This window comes from Pseudoliparis swirei, chromosome 12 (assembly GCF_029220125.1).
Source record: "Pseudoliparis swirei isolate HS2019 ecotype Mariana Trench chromosome 12, NWPU_hadal_v1, whole genome shotgun sequence".
NCBI lineage: Eukaryota > Metazoa > Chordata > Actinopteri > Perciformes > Liparidae > Pseudoliparis > Pseudoliparis swirei.
The window spans coordinates 14,049,931-14,068,114 of NC_079399.1; the positions used below are offsets into that span (position 1 = coordinate 14,049,931).

The 18,184-nt window shown below is 43.4% G+C and overlaps 1 protein-coding gene across 1 annotated transcript in view; it reads left to right on the forward strand.

Annotated features, from left to right (window-relative positions):
* Window positions 1–18,184, forward strand: part of LOC130202391 (nesprin-2) — an 83,236-nt gene that overhangs the window by 16,465 nt on the left and 48,587 nt on the right. Inside the window, 22 exon segments of the mRNA XM_056427895.1 lie at window positions 114–243; window positions 335–1,224; window positions 2,677–2,835; window positions 2,941–3,091; window positions 3,207–3,365; window positions 3,862–4,029; window positions 4,161–4,262; window positions 4,391–4,594; window positions 5,141–5,346; window positions 6,125–6,232; window positions 7,089–7,356; window positions 7,642–7,820; window positions 8,629–8,947; window positions 9,733–9,897; window positions 10,055–10,384; window positions 10,503–10,624; window positions 10,759–10,888; window positions 12,606–12,776; window positions 12,894–14,384; window positions 16,445–16,609; window positions 17,622–17,777; window positions 17,898–18,139. Of these exon segments, the coding sequence (XP_056283870.1) occupies window positions 114–243; window positions 335–1,224; window positions 2,677–2,835; window positions 2,941–3,091; window positions 3,207–3,365; window positions 3,862–4,029; window positions 4,161–4,262; window positions 4,391–4,594; window positions 5,141–5,346; window positions 6,125–6,232; window positions 7,089–7,356; window positions 7,642–7,820; window positions 8,629–8,947; window positions 9,733–9,897; window positions 10,055–10,384; window positions 10,503–10,624; window positions 10,759–10,888; window positions 12,606–12,776; window positions 12,894–14,384; window positions 16,445–16,609; window positions 17,622–17,777; window positions 17,898–18,139 (6,015 nt within the window).

The window sequence follows — 18,184 nt, forward strand, 5'->3', positions numbered from 1 at the left end:
GCTTTCAATTATATAAAATGATCTTTATCAGCAGATGGAGTTAACAATTAACCATATATTTTAGTACTGTAGATATAAACCCCCCCCTCGTGATTTACTTTGGTTTGTGTCAGGATGACGTCTCTGAAGATTACTGCTGACCTGATGGTAACGATCACAGAACAACTGGACCGGATCATCAGAGAGCCTGTGGACATCTCCTCCTCCACCGTGGCTGATTCCAGACTGATATCAGGCTTAAAGGTACATCTATGCATTTTTTCAAATAATTACCACTTCAATTTAGAGAGTGAAATATGGAAACTTAATCATCAATCCCTCTTGAATGACCCAGGAGATGGATGACAGACTGCGGTCTGAAATGAGAAAGTTATCAGAGCGAGGCACCGAAGAGGAAACACGGGGGCCCGAAGCCACAAGCCCTTCATCCCTCTGCCAGGCTTTCCACAACAGTGTCCATCATCTTGAGCAGCTCAGACAGCGGCTGGACAAAGTTCAATCAGCTGTCCAGGCTCTGGATCACTTCCTGGCCACAGTGAGGGAAGTCAAGGCCGAGATCCCAAACCTGCTGGCACACCAGGACCCCAACAGACCGCCAAATGAGGCGGATTGGGAGCAAGAGACACACTGCTGGCAGGCAGCAGCGCGGCAGAGAGCTCAGAGGCTGCCGGCCGCCGTAAAACAATCCGAGAGCGTTGACAGCACTTTAAAGGCCGCAGGGATGACTCTGACCATGGATGGTGTAACAGTGATGTGCCGCGATGTTGTGACATCATTGTCACAGCAAGCTGCGAACGTAGATGAAGAAGTGAAGAAGTTATTTCCAATGGCAAGGGAGCAAATCCAGGAGTTGAATCCTCTAGAGATACGTCAGACAGACACTGGGGTGGATTCAACACATCAGGGGGGAGCACCGCGGTATCCCACCCCGATGGAAGAGGAGGTGGCGTTGGTGGCCAAAAGGAGAAGGCTGCGAGGAGATGATGATATGAAGTCACAAAGGGAGGAAGAGCACAAAGCTTTCACACGGAAGTCTGAAGGGGAGGTCTTCAGAGCTGAGGACCAGAGAAGAGGAGGGAGCAGCAGCCAGGTTAAGGAAGAGGGAGAAGAGAAGGGGACTTTTGTCCAGAGGAGAGTTGCCTTGCTTGGCACCCTAAAGGAGATAAGGGAAGCAGCTGAGCGGCTGAGGTTACAGGAGCCCACCCTGCCGGCTCTGCAGCACAGGTACAACACTGCTCTGGGCCCAACACATATAAGTCTTGGTGTTCGGTTGGACTTCAGTCCATCATATGCATTATGATTCCTCTCTTAATTTAACCCTTGTGTTGCCTTCGGGTCATTTTGACCCGATTCAATATTTAACCCTCCTGTCGCCTTCGGGTCAATTTGACCCGATTCAATGTTATATGGTGTTGTTCTTTAGTCAACAAACAAACATAAAGTACCTCACACACACTTGGAAAAAACAATAAATATTAAAATAATTTTGGAAGTTTTAATAGCTGGGGGTCATATTGACCTCAAGGGTAAAATAAAAATATGTTAGTAATAATAAAACAGGGTTAAACATTGAATGGTCATATATTGACAGCCGAAGGCGAGAAGGAGGAATATTGAATCGGGTCATTGTGTCAGGTTGAGAAGAAGGAGCCTGTTAAAATATGTCAGGGAGGAATTTAAGCAAAAAAAGTTGTGTAGATATATACAAAATATATATTTATGTATCTGCTTATTGCAAGATGCTTAAAGATTAATTCATATTATTATTTTACTATTTTAGTATATTATTTTAGTTTAGTTTTAGCATATTATTTTAGTTTTCAAGTACTTCCTATCAAAAGTGAAACACAAGGGACTATTATAGTATTCAAACTGGAGGTCTCGTGCTCGATGGGAAATGAGGATCTGAATGCGATGGATAAGTTAAAAAAATATTGAATGGTGAGAAGTCTAAGCAGTAAACCGAAGCTACGATTGTATGGCCGACCGGAATATTACGCCACAGACTAAAAGCAAAGTAGCAGATAGGGAGCTGTCTTCTAACCTTCCGACCGTCTAGAGAACGAACTCACCCTTTACACGCGCATTTATTAGTAACGGCAAACAACCTCTTAATCTTAAAAGTTAGTTCCATTGGTCAGTTCAGCATGCTATACTTCTGTTGGCTTACGGCCAGGTAATAAACAGGTAATAAAATAGCCGGGTCAAACGTCATGATCCCGCGACCAATATTACTTCCGGTCAGTTGTGTGAAGAAAGTCCCCTTTCACAATAAAAGTCCCACACGTCGTTCTTCGGATCCAAGCGACGTCACGGACTTCAACCGACCGCCAGTACATGTGACAACATTGAAACAATAAACTAACTTCCATTCTCATGCGGCATACATATAATTATAAACACTCATATAATTATAAACACTACTTCTGCCATTAACATCAATCATCTAATGCAATCAATACAGTCAATACAATCAATACAGTCAATACAGTGTCCTTCTCCGATGCTTCATAATACATTCCTAATACATATTAATATCCTCCCTAATATTTCCTAGTTATAATATCTTGCTATATGTATTAATTTAAAGCATAAACTTTCCCTATGTACATGTGCAAAGTCAAAACGACCAATTACAACTTAACAGGACACTGATGAGTGTTTCTACTTCTGCAGAACACGTGCGTTGACAGAGCTGGGAAGTCGTCTGGCGGGCTACCTCGCTGTGCTGCAGCGCACACAAGATGAACCCTCCCGGTCAGGAAGCCCTGATGGGAGTCAGACCAGAGAGGTGGAGGACGCCTGGGAGGAGGCGACAAAAGCTGTAACCAAACGGTAAAGGGAGCAGTTGGAGTCCTTTTACTATTTACTTATGTGTCAGATTTGAGTGCTCTATTGAGTTGTGGCGCGTGTGTGTGTCGTGTTATGGATCACATCCAGGCAGGAGCAGTGTTACGCCCTAACAGAGCTGCTGAGGAGGTTTCAGAGCATGCGGGGGGCGTTGAGTGGGACACTGCAGAGGGCAGAAAGCATCATCAGTGAACACGCCTCCTACATGGGGAAAGACAATCTGCAGAGACTGCACACCAAGGTACGGTCTGCACCACCAGGGATTTATTTTTAATTATACTCACTAATGAAGGTCAGTCAACATAGACCAAATCTTTGGTGTGTGTGTGTGTGTGTGTGTGTGTGTGGTTTGACAGGTGCAGGAAACAAAAGCCGAGCTGAATGGTCTCGGGGACCGGATAGAGGAGGTCCGCAGTGTCTGCAGGCAGCTTCACGCTCATCTGCGTCAGATCCCAGAATGCATCATCATCCCATTTGAGGACGAGGCGGATGCTCTCATGGACCGCTGGCTGGACGTGAGTCCCTTTCTACATGGACTGTTATTGGTTCCTATGTCAGTGTATTCTTTTGGGCTCGTTTGTTTGCTTTTACAATGAGCCAAGACAACATTTCCAATTTTTTCTTATTGCGTCAATATTTTAGTTCTGCCTTTTTGTGAATGTAAATTCTGCAAACATCGCTTACGTACTGCCATCCTTGCTCTGCTGTTCACAGATGGGCTTTCATCTATCAGGGAATAAACACGTTTGTCAAACCTCTCCTTGTAATTCAGTTTCAGAAGAACAGTTTTTAACTGATATCTTTCTGCTTTTCTTAAAGATTATGCAGAGTTCTACGGACTGTTGCTAAAGCAGGATTTGCGAGGCATACAGTATCCACCCTTTTGTTTCATGCGTGGCTGCTCCCATATTTAAACGAAAGCATCGTATAGTCGATCATTATCATCACAGATATCTTGTGTTTTGAGTTTGCTTGTCTGTGGTCAAACTCCTGCAACTCCAACTCCTGCAGATATCAGAGCGAACAGATTCACACCGAGAGAAGCTTCACCGTGGCCTGACTCTATGGGATGGCATCATCCAGCTGGGAGCAGAGGTAGAGAGTTGGACCGCCAATACACTCGCAGTATTTGCACAGTCTCCGTCCTTCCAGTCAGAGGAAGACATCAGGGCCTTGCAGGTAAAACTGACTTCCTGTTTCATTCTGTATTGACACACAGGTTCGGGCCTGTCTGCTCTGTCTTATTGGAAGTTTCAAGTTCTCTCACGGTTGCTTTCAAACACTGACCATCTCCCTCTACATGCCTCCAGAATGAGATTGTGACCCAAGAAGAGCAGATGGAGCGTTTCCACCAAAGAGTCGCTGAGATTCCGGCCCTGCTTCAAAGCAAAGAGCCTCCTCTGGAGCTGCAGGTACAGCATGGAGCGTGTGTGTGTGTGTGTGTGTGTGTGTTTGAGATGCGAGGGTTTCAGGCTGAAACGTTGCTGACGGATATACGGTTGATGTGATGGTCCTCTTGATTGATTTGAGGATTGTGTAGGTCGTGGAGACCCAGATAAGGAAGAAGATGAAGCAGCTGAAGGAGCTTGTTTCTGAAGCGGAGGACGTTCACAGGCAGATGGTGGCTGCTAAAGGACAAATGACTGCCAGGATGGCTGAATGCTTCAACTCCCTCCAGAAGATTCAAGACTCCCTTCTCACTCTCAGTGCTCCTGATATTGCAGCCGTTCGTGCAAAGCTTAAGGTAAAAATGCATTTAGTTTGTTTATGTGTCGCAACGTGTACGACCAGTTCAATTCCATTCAGTTCAGTTTATTTTGTAGAGCCCAGAATCACAAATTACAAATTTGCCTCAGTGGGCTTTACAATCTGCACACATACGACATCCCTGACCTTTGACCTCACATCGGATCAGGAACAACTCCCAAGAAATAGAAAAAACCCTTCACGGGGAAAAAGGGAAGAAACCTTCAGAAGAGCAACAGAGGAGGATCCCTCTCCAGGATTGTCAGAAGCAATAGATGTCATGTACACAGATGAACAACAGAGTTACAACACATTCAATTAATATGACATCAATTATTAATAATGTGTGGTAGTTGTACATTGTTGATTTAGATTTTACTCTTTAAATGCTCACTTACTGTACGATCAAAATCATCTGAGAGAAGCTATAATTTATATCATTTAAACTTCAACACAAAGAGGCTCTGACAGCGAAGCTTGTGTTTGAGTGGACATTGATTGCTGAAGCTTTAAAATACGTAAAGTAACATGTGTTTCTCGAAAGGATCTCCACGTTGAGCTCCAGACGCAGGGCGAGTGGGCGGAGAGTCTGCTGCAGGATCTGCGTGTTATGGCGTCCATAGGGAGTCCAGACCTTCGACGGAGTTTGTCTGTAGACGGGATTCAGCTTCAAGATGAAGTCAGAAACACCCACCGGCTCTTCTCTGAGGTGGAGGAACGGACTGAGAGGGACATCCAGGCTCTGGACAGGTAACACCCTCAAGTCATGCCATATCCACAGAAGTGTTGATTAATGTCTCTTCTTAACCATGAAGCCTGCATACAAACATGTAACATAACATGTCACACTGAGACTTCACAATAAGAGCATAAGAGTCTCAGCAGGTATTTCTGGAGCTCTTACAGATGCTTCCTCTGTTTTTTTTCTTCCAATAGCACGTTTTTTTAAAGTCAGTTAAGTGGTTTATTTTCATTGTACAACTGGGTTGCACCAAAAGCAAAACTATATTCTACGTGGAGATCACATCTTATTCCAGTTTGTAATGTGTCCAGCATGATGCTCTCAAATACCTCTCAACAAGGATGTGGCACAGACATGTTGCCCTCTTAAGTCTCCTACAGCCGTTTCGGAACTTTCTTCTCCAGGATGGAGATGCGTGATGACCACGTCAGGTTGTTTGTATCAAGGAACATGTCACTCAATGCACAGGTGTGGCTCATTTCTGTATTGTTTATAGCTTTTGGATAACAATGAAGGTCTAATGCACAGAAGATTAAGATATGAAAATGTGTCTATACAGGCAATACTACTAATATATACTTTAAACCCAATCATAGGTTTGAGTACAAATTCTCTTTGGGAATCATATCATACAGTTTAAACTCTGGAGATACGACAGCAGGACGAGTTCAACTTGTGCATGGTTCTGCAGCAGTACCATGTCATCACTATAAAGTACAGTGTAACTACAGTGTAACTACAGTGTAACGTGCATCCTGTACACATGCGTCTGTGTGTGTCCCGTAGGCTGCAAAGCGAAGCGGAGCACTTGGAACAATGGTTGCGAGGCGTTGAGGGAAAAGCAGCTGGGGAGGATGACCTTCGTCTCCTGCAAGAGGAAGCACTTCAACAAAGGTAAACTGTTTTCTGATTTCAGATAAATGCCTTCGAGCTCTGTGTGGAAATAAGCAAATATTGTGCATCGGTCTGGAGGTCCAGACTCTTATCAGGCAGTGTGCACTCTTATTCTGTATCTTTAGTTTGTAGTGGGCACCAAATGAGTCATAGCAACGTCTTCTTAAAAATGTACGAATAAAAGCAGAGGGGATATGATCGGTTGGACCCGGAAAGTTGTAGGAAGTAGTAGAAACTCAAATGTAATCTAGCAGACTTCAACCGCCTGCAGTAGTGCAACGTTGGGACGTATGATGAGTCAGGACTAATGGAAGTTGTCGAGCCTGTTATTCCGTAGAGACGACTGACTCATCCGACTGCATGACTGTCATGCTTTGTCACAAGAGGCTGGGAAATTTGTAGATCGAGGGAGATAATTATTGCCAATATGTAAAACAAAACATGTCTTGTTATTTCAATTAATGGTGGAGGAGCCAGCGATTTTAAAAGTTAATACATTTTACTTTAAGATAATCATGTGCCCCTATTAAACACATTGTTTGGAGAGATAAGAAGTGTTTAGGTAAAAGTTGGTGTTCCAGAGACTCCTCCATCCTTAACACAATTAATATTGATATGAAACTTTGTTCATTCAGTGTCGGTGGATTTCTTATCTTGTTTTCTACGTTTTCTACTTGTACACCCTGAAACAGCTGCAGGTCGTGACCTTCTTTTCTCTCTTTTACTTATTTCCCATGTTAATCCATTCTCGTAAAATTGCACGTGCAAAGATAAAGATAAACCTTTAGTCCCTTCCCTTAACATCTGAAAGTGTGAATGACTGAGCATCAGCGTGTCCCATGTCTTCCCCCTGCAGGGTGAGGACAGACGCCCTGGGTCAGCTGCTGTCGTCCTTGCAGAGCAGCTCGTTCCAGCAGCCTGCTCTGCTGGAGGCCAGCAGCAAACTGTTGGAACGATACCACAGCTTTCAAACCGACGCCGACAAGCGGAGCTCTCCGAGCGGCGCCGTCGAGCCGTTTCAGACTCGGCGCGGAGTCGCAGATCTGAGACAAACTCTTGACTTTTCACTTGAGGAAAACCTCGGCATCCAGAGTCCCGTAGAGCCGAGGCGTCACTCTGCTCGGGTAAGAAAACATAACCCGCTCTCACTGAGCTGCTCAGTTTCTGACTCACCTGCATTCTATAATAAAGCATATTATAATCTACGTGTTATAATAATTCTCATAGTATTTTACTGGGTTACAGTTGTGTTTTATGTCATACAAGGGCAGAGACCTCTAGTTTCTTTGTACTTTGTACATATTTATATGCACAGCTAAAACAACGTCATCCACAACACGCTCCTCAGTCCCCGGAGCGACTGCAGTGTAACGTGCGTGAAATAACTCATCTGTATCACATGATTTCAGGCGGTAGTAGGTGTGACGGCAGAGGGGGAGGCTCGCCTCCAAGAGCTCAGAGTTACTGCAAATCGTCTGAGCCACGGACTGAGTGATGGAGACGGCCTGAAGCGGGACATTCAGGGAGGCATTCAGAAAACAGAGCCGGCGAGGGGGGACCTTCTCCAGCCCGGCCAATCGGATCACAGGTGAGCGCAGTGGGACAGGCTTGTTTTACACCCTGACATATTGAAGTGATGCTATGCCTGGACATAAAGGACTTCCTATCCGCTTACTAAGATTATAATGCTAAGCACATAATGCATACGTCCCTTCAGCTACATTTTTCTTTTCAACACGTTCCGAACCCATCCACGAGTGCTGCTTTGCCTGAGAGACAGCTTTTGCTCATCTATCAGCCTCTTCTTGCCTCTGAAGTTCTTCTTCTGCCAGTCTCCTCCTGTCAACCGCTGATGCTTTGTTCCACGTACAGTAGGCTGTGGTATAATCAACCCAAACCCCCCAATGCTCTACCTGCCTTACACAATTCCCATGTGTAAGTGCTGCCTGAGCCTGTAAAACTGTATTCCTTGGGTTCCACTCCTCCCTGCTGAGTCTGTTGCCTCTGTATTCTGTTTACTATATCCCTAGACACTAACGGTCTCTTACTAAACTCTCACATCTAAACTCTCTCAAACTGGAGAGGAGCTCCATGATACCATACAGGCCAGAGTTCTGCACTGGTCTGATTGGGAAGCCCTTCAATATACCGTATATCCTATAACAACCATACCCTGTCAAAATAATTACTTTAGGACACATTCATCATGATCATTTTGGGCCATTTTCCTACATTAACTTAAAATGACAGTAATTATTTAATTATTATTATCAAATACAATGTAAATGCAACGTGTTTGACTTATTATCATGATATTAAGCAGCAGACCTCCACAGCTAACCTGCCTGTTAGTAACGCACCAGATTAAAGTGGTTCTGGTATTCTTGGTGCGTCAGGGTTCCACAAGCTGATCCAGACCTCACCTCCTCCGACCTGGACCGCAGACAGCAGGCCAGCTGCAGCGTGGAGGAGGAGCTGCAGCACAGAACTGCTCAGCTCCCGACTTTATTCCCCTGGCCCGGCTTGTCACAGCGCAAACAGACCTGCCATCGAGCCCGTCAACTGCAGGATGAGGCTGGATCCTTGCAGTTAAGCCTTACCGGCCTGGCTGAACAGAGGAGGGAGATGGCTCCACGAACCAGCGACGCCGGCTGGAAAGATCCATCGGTGGCTGACCTGGAGACCCGCTGCTCATCACTGATGGATGAGCTGAAGGTAAAACTTGTCATGTTCTTGCACAGTAATTCCCAACCAAGGGTACTCAGACCCTCGGGTGTACTTCTGTAGTAGCAAAGAGGAACATTATTATAAATAGATAGACAAAGATAATGGAAAACCAGCTGGAATTATTACCAACAAATAAAGAATAAACAGGTAAAAAAGTGAAGTAAGAGATGATTAAATAAATAAACTGCTAAAATAAATGGATAACATTGAAATGGTTTAAGTTGAATGTATTGGCTAACAGTACGTGGTAGAATTATGGTTTTGTAAAATATTACTGTATTTATGATATTTTGGTTGAGTACACATTTTAAACTAGCTAAAGCAACACCTAGAAGCCTTACATTTATTTTTCTAATTTATAAATCTATTTAGCATGTTAAAAAGTAATGATAAAGAGGTGTAATGGATACATAATTACTTGAAAATTGGAATATACTTCTAAGAAATAAGATACAAGTGATGGTTAACTGTTAAACAATAAGTTAAAAGCAAGTTGGCAGGTATTAGCAAACAGTAATAAATATGTGGTTTAAAGGGTCAAACTTCTGCCACTCAGAGGGATATAAGTAGGAATGAAAAGTTCAATCAATATATACTTTATGTGGTGTTAAGTGTAAAATGAGTAGACATGATAACATTTGGAGCATGACAGGTTGGGTGCCTGAACCGATGCTTGGGCCGATCTGATGGAGGAACCGTATAATCATCATAAGCCTATGAAATGATGTATGAGCCATCTTGACTGTGGGTCGGTGTGCCTGAAATGTCCACAGGGTGTTTGTTCCAGCCTGGAGGAAGGTGTACGTAATGAGGAACATTTTGGCCAGTCACTGCAGGACTGCCGCCATAAATTGACATCCCTGCAGGAAAGGATGTCAGCCTGTCAAGCCCAGAAAGAAAGCTCAGCTGGACGGGTCACTTATGGCCCGGCTCTGGAGGTGAGGTCCATTAAGTATACTGCCCCAATGAATCAGGAAAAACCTCTGATACATTTCACCTTCTGCATTGAAATGGCCATTTTTATGAAGAGGATGGAGACTTTTCCCATTATTTAATTACTATTTACTTTCATCTGCCCGTCTCTCCGCTCTTCAGGTTTTGCGACAAGAAGTTACCGACATAGAAAAAGAGCTTTTACAAATTGTAACACTCAAGGACTCCATCACTGCCAGTTCCACAACCGAGGCCCAGACCAGCCTCTCCCAGCAAGTCAGCAACCTCCAAAACCACAAGAGGGCACTAGACTGTAGCATCACAGGAATGCTGGCACTGCTCACAGAAAACGACAGCCAGCGAGTGGGACGAGTGAAGGGAGAGGTCTCCTGTGTACAAACAGCTCTGAAAGACCTGGCTGAAAACCTGTGTGGGAACTCTGAAGTGTTGCCTCATACCAGTCAGCTCAAGCAGCAGTTGTATACAATACAGGTATTGTTGAAAGGTCCTATAGGACGTTGCTTCCCCCCCCCCCCCCCCCCCGAATAACAGCGTACAACAAGTTCATGGGGGAGTATAGAAGCATCAAAGAAGCGTTTCTCTCTCTCAGGACTGTGATGCCAGGCTGGCAGAGTTGGGTGTCAGAGTGTACGACCTGCAGAAGACTGGAGAGGAACGTCTTCCTGCCGATGTCACTTTGACTGTCGATGCCGTTGCTAAAGACCTTGAGAGGTACTCAACCTCGTTCCTTATTTAAAAATGAAACTGGTGTGAGAGGAACATCTCTATGTATTTGAACTCGGTGTTTGATTCTCTCTCTCTCTCTCTCGCTCTCTCTCTCTCTCGTGTGTGTGTTGTCACTGTAGCCTCACGTCCATCTTTCTAAAAAAGAAGCAGGCGTGTGCAGAGAACACAGCTAACAGGGTGAGACGGGTCATCGACCAGCTGCAGCATTGGAGACACACAGTACAAGCTGAACTATCATCACCCAGCCAGGTGAAATACAGCAACATACACATTCTACACTGTTCTATCAATCTATTTATTAAATCCCAGAATAATAAAAAATATACAAATTCATCTAACAAGCTTAAAAAAAACTTTTTATGTCTTCACAGTCGTATTATTTGCAATGAACTTAACAAACAAACCGAGACAAAGAGATACAAGTCATCAAGAATGAAATCTCATTTGTTCACTTATTCTAAACTTTCCATGGTCAGACAATGAGAAGCTCAACCCACCAATGGGGCTGTTCATATATAATCATGAAATTCAGAGCCGAACGGCCCTCGACATGATGTAGAGTGCTGACAGAGCGAACCGTGTGTACCTGAGGTGGAACCTGCGAGTGGGCGGCACTCGACTGCAACGACTGTGTTGGTCTGCAGAGCGGCGGCCACAAGCTCACCAGGGGGGCGGGCTCACAAGCTCGAACATGCACGAGAAGGCAGGGGTGGCCGGCATTGCTATGTCAACCAAACACGGAGAAGCTGGAATTACAATTCAATTCATTCCCTGCTCATCTAGTCATTACGACACTAAATCTAAATAATTGTTTGGCAGGGATATTAATGCTCTGAATGTCATCTACTTTGTCTTTAGCCCCTCGATTCCTTCTGCCAACGCACATCTGGAAAAACAGGACAAAAATATGAAGTACATTGTCGGTACTCTCATAAAACAGCTTGGCACTTTAGTTTTCACGTGGCATCATTCAAACAGCAGTAAATAGCACTAAAGCATTTCTGGGGGACAGTTTGGCCATTACATGGGATTTGTTGTCAATAAGAAAACTGTAGGATATAACCAAAATAACAAGCCATCCAAACCCATCTGGGCCTGCACTTTGTGTTAAGACTAGTTCCCTCTGCTGGATCAAACACCCCTCATGACTGACCAGCAGGACTTTCATGTCTTTTGTAGAGCTTTTCTTAAAATGCCACAGGTCCATCCGTCACCCTAATTAAAACTACCTTCTCTTCTTTGTAGGACACAGTGGGCATAGTAGTTAGTGCTCACTGGGAGGATGTGGCATGTCTTTTCTAGGTTTGCTCTTTAGCATTACTAAAGATCATAAACATGTTGTGACTCATTTTTACATCAGCTTCACGTCTGATACTGCCACAAAAAAAAACTGTTTTGCCGTTCTTTTTAGTGATGGTCTTAGTATGTTATTGTACATGTATTATACTGAGGTCTATGAAATATGACAACCATTTATTACTGGCAAAATGCAAAAGAAAAGTCATCGGGTAATTTTTAGATCTTTTATCTCACCAACTTGATCAGACCAGGTTTGGGCTTCATTCTCAAGGAAAATATCCCAACAACTCTTCAATTGATTACCATAACATTGTGTACAGACATTCATAATGCACAGAGGATGAATCCTGATGACTTTGATGATCCCTTGATTCTTTATCTCGACCCACCCCCGTCAAAATGTTCACATATCCTGTGAAATACTTCAACATCTACAACTATTGATCTCATGACATTGGTGATTCCCTGACCTTCCATGAGGTTGATGGGTGTGGTTTTAAGTGAAATGTATTAACAGCTACTGGATGCATTGTCATGCCATTGTGTGTATACATTCATGTTGCTCACAGGACAAAATATGTGATATTGTCGAATTAAATTCTAAAATATAGATTATCTGTAGAAAAGGTCTTTTTTGGAGTTCAAATATCTGTTTGTGCTCTCATAGGCAGCTCTTGACGAGGGGCTGTGGCTTCAACAAGGTCTTCGTGAAGTGCTCACTGAACGAGATCTTCTTCTGAACTATCTGGGAACCCAATTAACAACAACACTGGAGACGAGCGCCTCCGAGGCTCTAAGTGGGAGCACAACTGTCCTCACAAGCTTATCGAAATGCCTGGTGAGTTCCAGAATTGTACCACTTGTACCACACACTTTGATGATGATGATGATGATGATGAGGATGATGATGATGATAAAACAATTATGTGCTTTACTGTTTTGTTTAACTTAACAGGGTACACAAATCAATGCATATCTTTGTGAAGTGCAGTTGGTCAACGATTTGCCGGACAGAGTTGTTGAAGAAACTTTTAGAAGTGAAAGTGATGAACAGTATTTAGCTTCACCTGATACAACTATGGCCACGTGTCCTGCTGCTTCTCCTTTTGCAATAAACAGCCAGGAAAACTCTGAAAGTGATCTGAATGACAAACTCAAAACCAAAGACGCTTTAACTGTCGCTGATCAATTCTCATGCGCAGGAATCCAAGATGTTTTCAAATCACAAAAGTTATCATCAGCTCTGCCAAAAACAAACGTAACGACTTATTGTGTGCCCAAAGATGATACTGGCATATTGAATACTGATCGCAATCCTTTAAGCAGTGGGCTTAGGACACTTTCTGGAAATAACACTTTAATGTCAGACTCGCTTCCTGCTCTCAGCAAGAGTTTAGAAGCTCGGCAAGAGACCACTGAACCCTTTCAGGAAGACAAAGCCTCAACACAGGACTCAAAACTGTCACTTAGAGGCACTGACAATATCAAAGAAAGCAATTCAGCTCACTGTGTCACACCTCTGCTTAGATCCTCAGCAACAAAGCCTGACAACTTCCGCCTTTCTACCAGTAAAATTGTGTCTCAACATCTAGCAGCCCAATCGGAGACATTTAAATCAGTTCCTGATGATCAGGAAAAGGGGAAATCCTGTGAGGACATCAGTGTGAGGCCAGATAAAGTGTTCACGACAGTGTTGGACATGGAGACGCCCGAGTTCCAGCTACAGGACAATGTTGGAGCCAGAATACCAGATGTACTTAAATGTTCACAGGTTTGCCAAGTACAGCTCACACGTATTCCTGAGAAGATATCTGCAGTCTCTACAACATTATCGAGTCTGGAATTGGATGAAACAGACTTGAAGATCCATTATACGAAGAGCTGTTTCTTAAATGAGTCTCAAGTGGCGAACTCACTGCCAGGAAACCCTTTGGCATTAGTACCTACAAAATTGAAGGAAAAAAGGTCTGCAAGTGCCAAAATAATGTGCAAAGGAAAGTCAGAAAGCGATGCGTTAAAGCACAATGAGGTGTTGAGTTCCTCCAAATCATGTGGCACTGGAGCTGAATATCAGCTCACTGGTGCACTTGCAGAAGAAACTACACTTCCGCATGTCAAACCAGAGGAGACGTCAGATTTCCGTCACGCTGAAGAGCAAACAAGGAGCTCAGCCTTGTGCACTGTGGAGGTAGATGCCTTAAGTGCAGCAGAAATACCTGCTGGTGACAATAAACAGCTGACTGTTGCTGACACTGCACAGAGTGCTGGTACAGGACAGCTGGAGATGGCAGAGGGAGAAAACACGGGAGAGAGACGTGACCCTGACGGCCCGGAGTCCAAACCTTCCACAGCGCCAAGAAGACGAGTCAAAGCGACGCTGCCATTTGAAAAGAGTCCGTGGGAGGTGCCTGCATCGCTGGAGGAAACAGAGGTGAATAAGAGACAGGTAGATGTAAAAAACAACAACAACAGATTGTCGAGCCATCTTCTCTGTATCAACCTTTTTCTCAAGAATTTTGCTTCACTGTCTTTTTCTGCAGTGGTTCCATGCATCCTTTTTGGATTATGACCCCTCAAAACAATGCCATGTCTTCTTCTGCCCTTTATCACCTGGTGCTTTGTCCACTACCACTCGTTTCACCAAAAAGAGATTGTTACACTTGTTACATAAGGCCTGAAGACGTCCAATTATGCAGTAGATCACAAAAACAACACAATATTACATATTTCATTGAATGAACTTGATTTTAATGAGGTGCCATGTTGTCCGACTGCATCAGTGCAACAGAGGTCCAAGCTGGACTCGAATAAGGGGAAATTGCGATAGCATGACCAGTTGCCAAATAGACGTCAGCCACCTTGACGTCCCATAAAAGATCCTGACATGTAACGTAATAAAAATATTTGCATTTTCAAAAGCGATATAATTGGTGGCTGCGCTGCAGACTGATGTTGGTCGGCTCTGCTGGCAGAAGACCTGGATGTTCCAGATAAATCCACTGTGCTTGCTTGCCCACTTTGCACATGTTAAACTGGGTCACTCTTCTTTGACATTTACAAACAGTTTTTTTTCAAAACATTAATGATTGTTTTTTGGCAAAACGCTAAGAATCAGTGAGTCGCCGAGAATCTTGGCCGTAGCGCATGCACAAGTATAACCTGTGAACAGAGTAACGTAAACATGTACACACGAAGGTACAGGCATTTCAACAAGTATATATTAATGACTTAGTTTTATGTCCGTGTACTTTGAACTTGTGTAATATATGAAGTTCTCAATTCAGGTATTTCTGCATTTCCTCCTGCGCCCCATCTGTAATACCACTGCGCCCCACTAGAGGGCCGCTCCTCACAGTTTGATAACCACTGGATTAGAGTGATCATGATTCACGAGATAGTAAATATATACACTACCGTTCAAAAGTTTGGGGTCATCCAGACAATTTTGTGTCTTCCATGAAAACTCACTTTTATTTATCAAATGAATTGAAAATTGAATAGAAAATATAGTCAAGACATTGACAAGGTTAGAAATCATGATTAATATTTGAAGTATTAATTTTGTTCTTCAAACTTCAAGCTCAAAGGAAGGCCAGTTGTATAGCTTATATCACCAGCATAACTGTTTTCAGCTGTGCTAACATAATTGCACAAGGGTTTTCTAATCAGACATTAGTGTTCTAAGGCGATTAGCAAACGCAATGTACCATTAGAACACTGGAGTGATAGTTGATGGAAATGGGCCTCTATACACCTCTGGAGATATTTCATTAGAAACCAGACGTTTCCACCTAGAATAGTCATTTACCACATTAACAATGTATAGTGTGTATTTTTGATTAATGTTATCTTTATTGAAAAAACAGTGCTTTTCTTTGAAAAATAAAGACATTTCTAAGTGACCCCAAACTTTTGAACGGTATTGTATATATATATATATATATATATATATATATATATATATGTATATACAAATTTGTAATCATATATTGTTGGTGTGGTTATGCACCTAAATGTTCACGCCCCTTTTGAGATGAAAACAGAGTACAACATTTGTTTCCCCCAAAGAAATTTAGAAACCTTCGTTGCCTTTTTAAATCCTCTTCCCCCTCTACCTGCACTCTGCTATATGACACACCTTGCTCATGGCCACCATAGTTCACAAGGAAACTCCCCTGTTGGGAGTAACCTCGCAGGTAATGTTATGTTTTGGTGTTTGCATTGTCTAACCAAGTTATAACAGATCACTTGTATTTTTTCGAGAGCGAGGGAGGAAGCACTTCATAGATGAATAGCCTGAGTCCTACTCCCTCAGGGCAGACTGCTCCCTACTCAGGCACATTCCTGTGTAAACTGTCCTGACTCGCCGGGCCATGTGCAACATAGTTACATTTCCTACTGTAGAGCAGGAAAAGAACAGGAAACTCTGTTATTATCTGTGGACAAACCGGAAAAAAGGAGGCTAAGCTGTGACACCACTGCTGTCTCCTGTGTGTCTGGCATCAGACCCAAGGCAGCATGGAGTCTGAGAGGACGGGCCCGGGTTCAGCACCTGATCTGCCGGCTCGGGAGGCGACAGGTGGATCACCGGAGGACAACAAACACAAGTCCACCATGCAGGAGGTTTTGTCTGAGATCCAGAGCTTGGTGGAAAGCAGTAACATAATACATGTGAGTATCAACTGATTTTGATTTTGGTGCCTCTCTGTTAGATCTACCGGAGACTTGCTGTTGAACAACATGTTGCTCTGTGTTAAGACGCTGACTCATCACAAATCTGAACGTTAGAGTGTCTACAAAAGGTAACAGCACTGATTGGAGGAGTTAAAGTGATTTTCGGGGCCGGCCGTGGCTCGGGCAGTAGAGCGGGTCTTCCTTGAATCACAAGAAAGGTGATTTAATCCCCGGCTCCTCCAAAGTGTCCTCGAGTGAAACTCTGAAAGTTGATGCGCTGCTCTTTAAACACTTAAGATGGGTAAAAAGCAGAGGTCATGTATGTGATGATAAAAAAAAGTGTTTATGTTGTGTGTTTTTTAACTAGAAGGTGTTTACTGTAATTGCATACAGTATGTTTAATGGGCATAGATATAAAAAGCATAATAACTGCATAGCTTCAAACGTCCAAAAAGGGAAAGACGTCAATTCTAATTGCATGTACCAGTGGCCAGATAAGAGCAGCGGTGTTGTGATTGAGGTTTGTGTATATTCCCATGATGCTGCTGACAGGAATGTACACAGGATGGACCTTTGAGATTTGAGATGTAATGATTTCCTGCAGGTTCATAAGTGGGTCCAATTACTCTCAGGATGCAGTCTGTGACTTGCACTGAAACGTTTTTATGCCAAGTGTGATATTGCATAATTTCATGTATACGCCAAAGAGCGAAGAAAACTAGAAAATGTAAACCAGGACAACTAGCCTAGAAAGAAATTGATGCAAAAGTCAATCATTTAAATCACTTTTCATCATTAATACCTAACATTCCCTCGCCCCAGACTCTCACATGTGAGGATTTACTGTTTTTCTTTCTCTTATGTGATAGTCAATCAATACTTTTTAGTTGTTGGACTGAGTTGGGCTGTAGTAAATCCCAACAGGCATTTCCTCACTATTTTCTGACATTTCCAGTATAAGAGAGTGTTTTAACAGCTTTTTCTTTCGTGGTTGTGTTTGTTACCATAGCGGACACCGCACATTGACTTGAATTGGTACCTGAAGTCCACTCCTGGTGAATCACAGATTCGATTAGTCCGAACAGTCCAAAGAGTTCTGGCATGTCGTTATCAACCAGCACAACTCGATGTCACCGCAATGACCAAACAACTGCGGGAGGCAGAGGTATACACTTTTATTTTTATTTAATATAAAAAATGTACATAACATTTTCTCTAAAGAAGGTAAAATATACATACATTTACAACAATGGCAAATCATTTGAACGGATTCTGTCTACTGTAGGACTACAGGCGATGCGTGCAGGACCAAGTGGCGACTATGAAAAGCACGAGTGATGCCAGGATTTGTGATCCGGATACCTGGAAAAGAGTTGAAGGACAGTGGAGCGCTGCACTGCTAGATGCTTCTGCCACAGTGCAGGTCAAAGCAGCACAGCTGCAACAGGTCAAAGAGTATCACAAACAGATGAAGATCACCAGAGCTTTCCTGGAGGTTTTAACCACAGAGAAGGACAAGATGAGCTTGTGAGTACTACTTGAGTTTAAAAGTGAGGTTGTACTCGAGTTAGC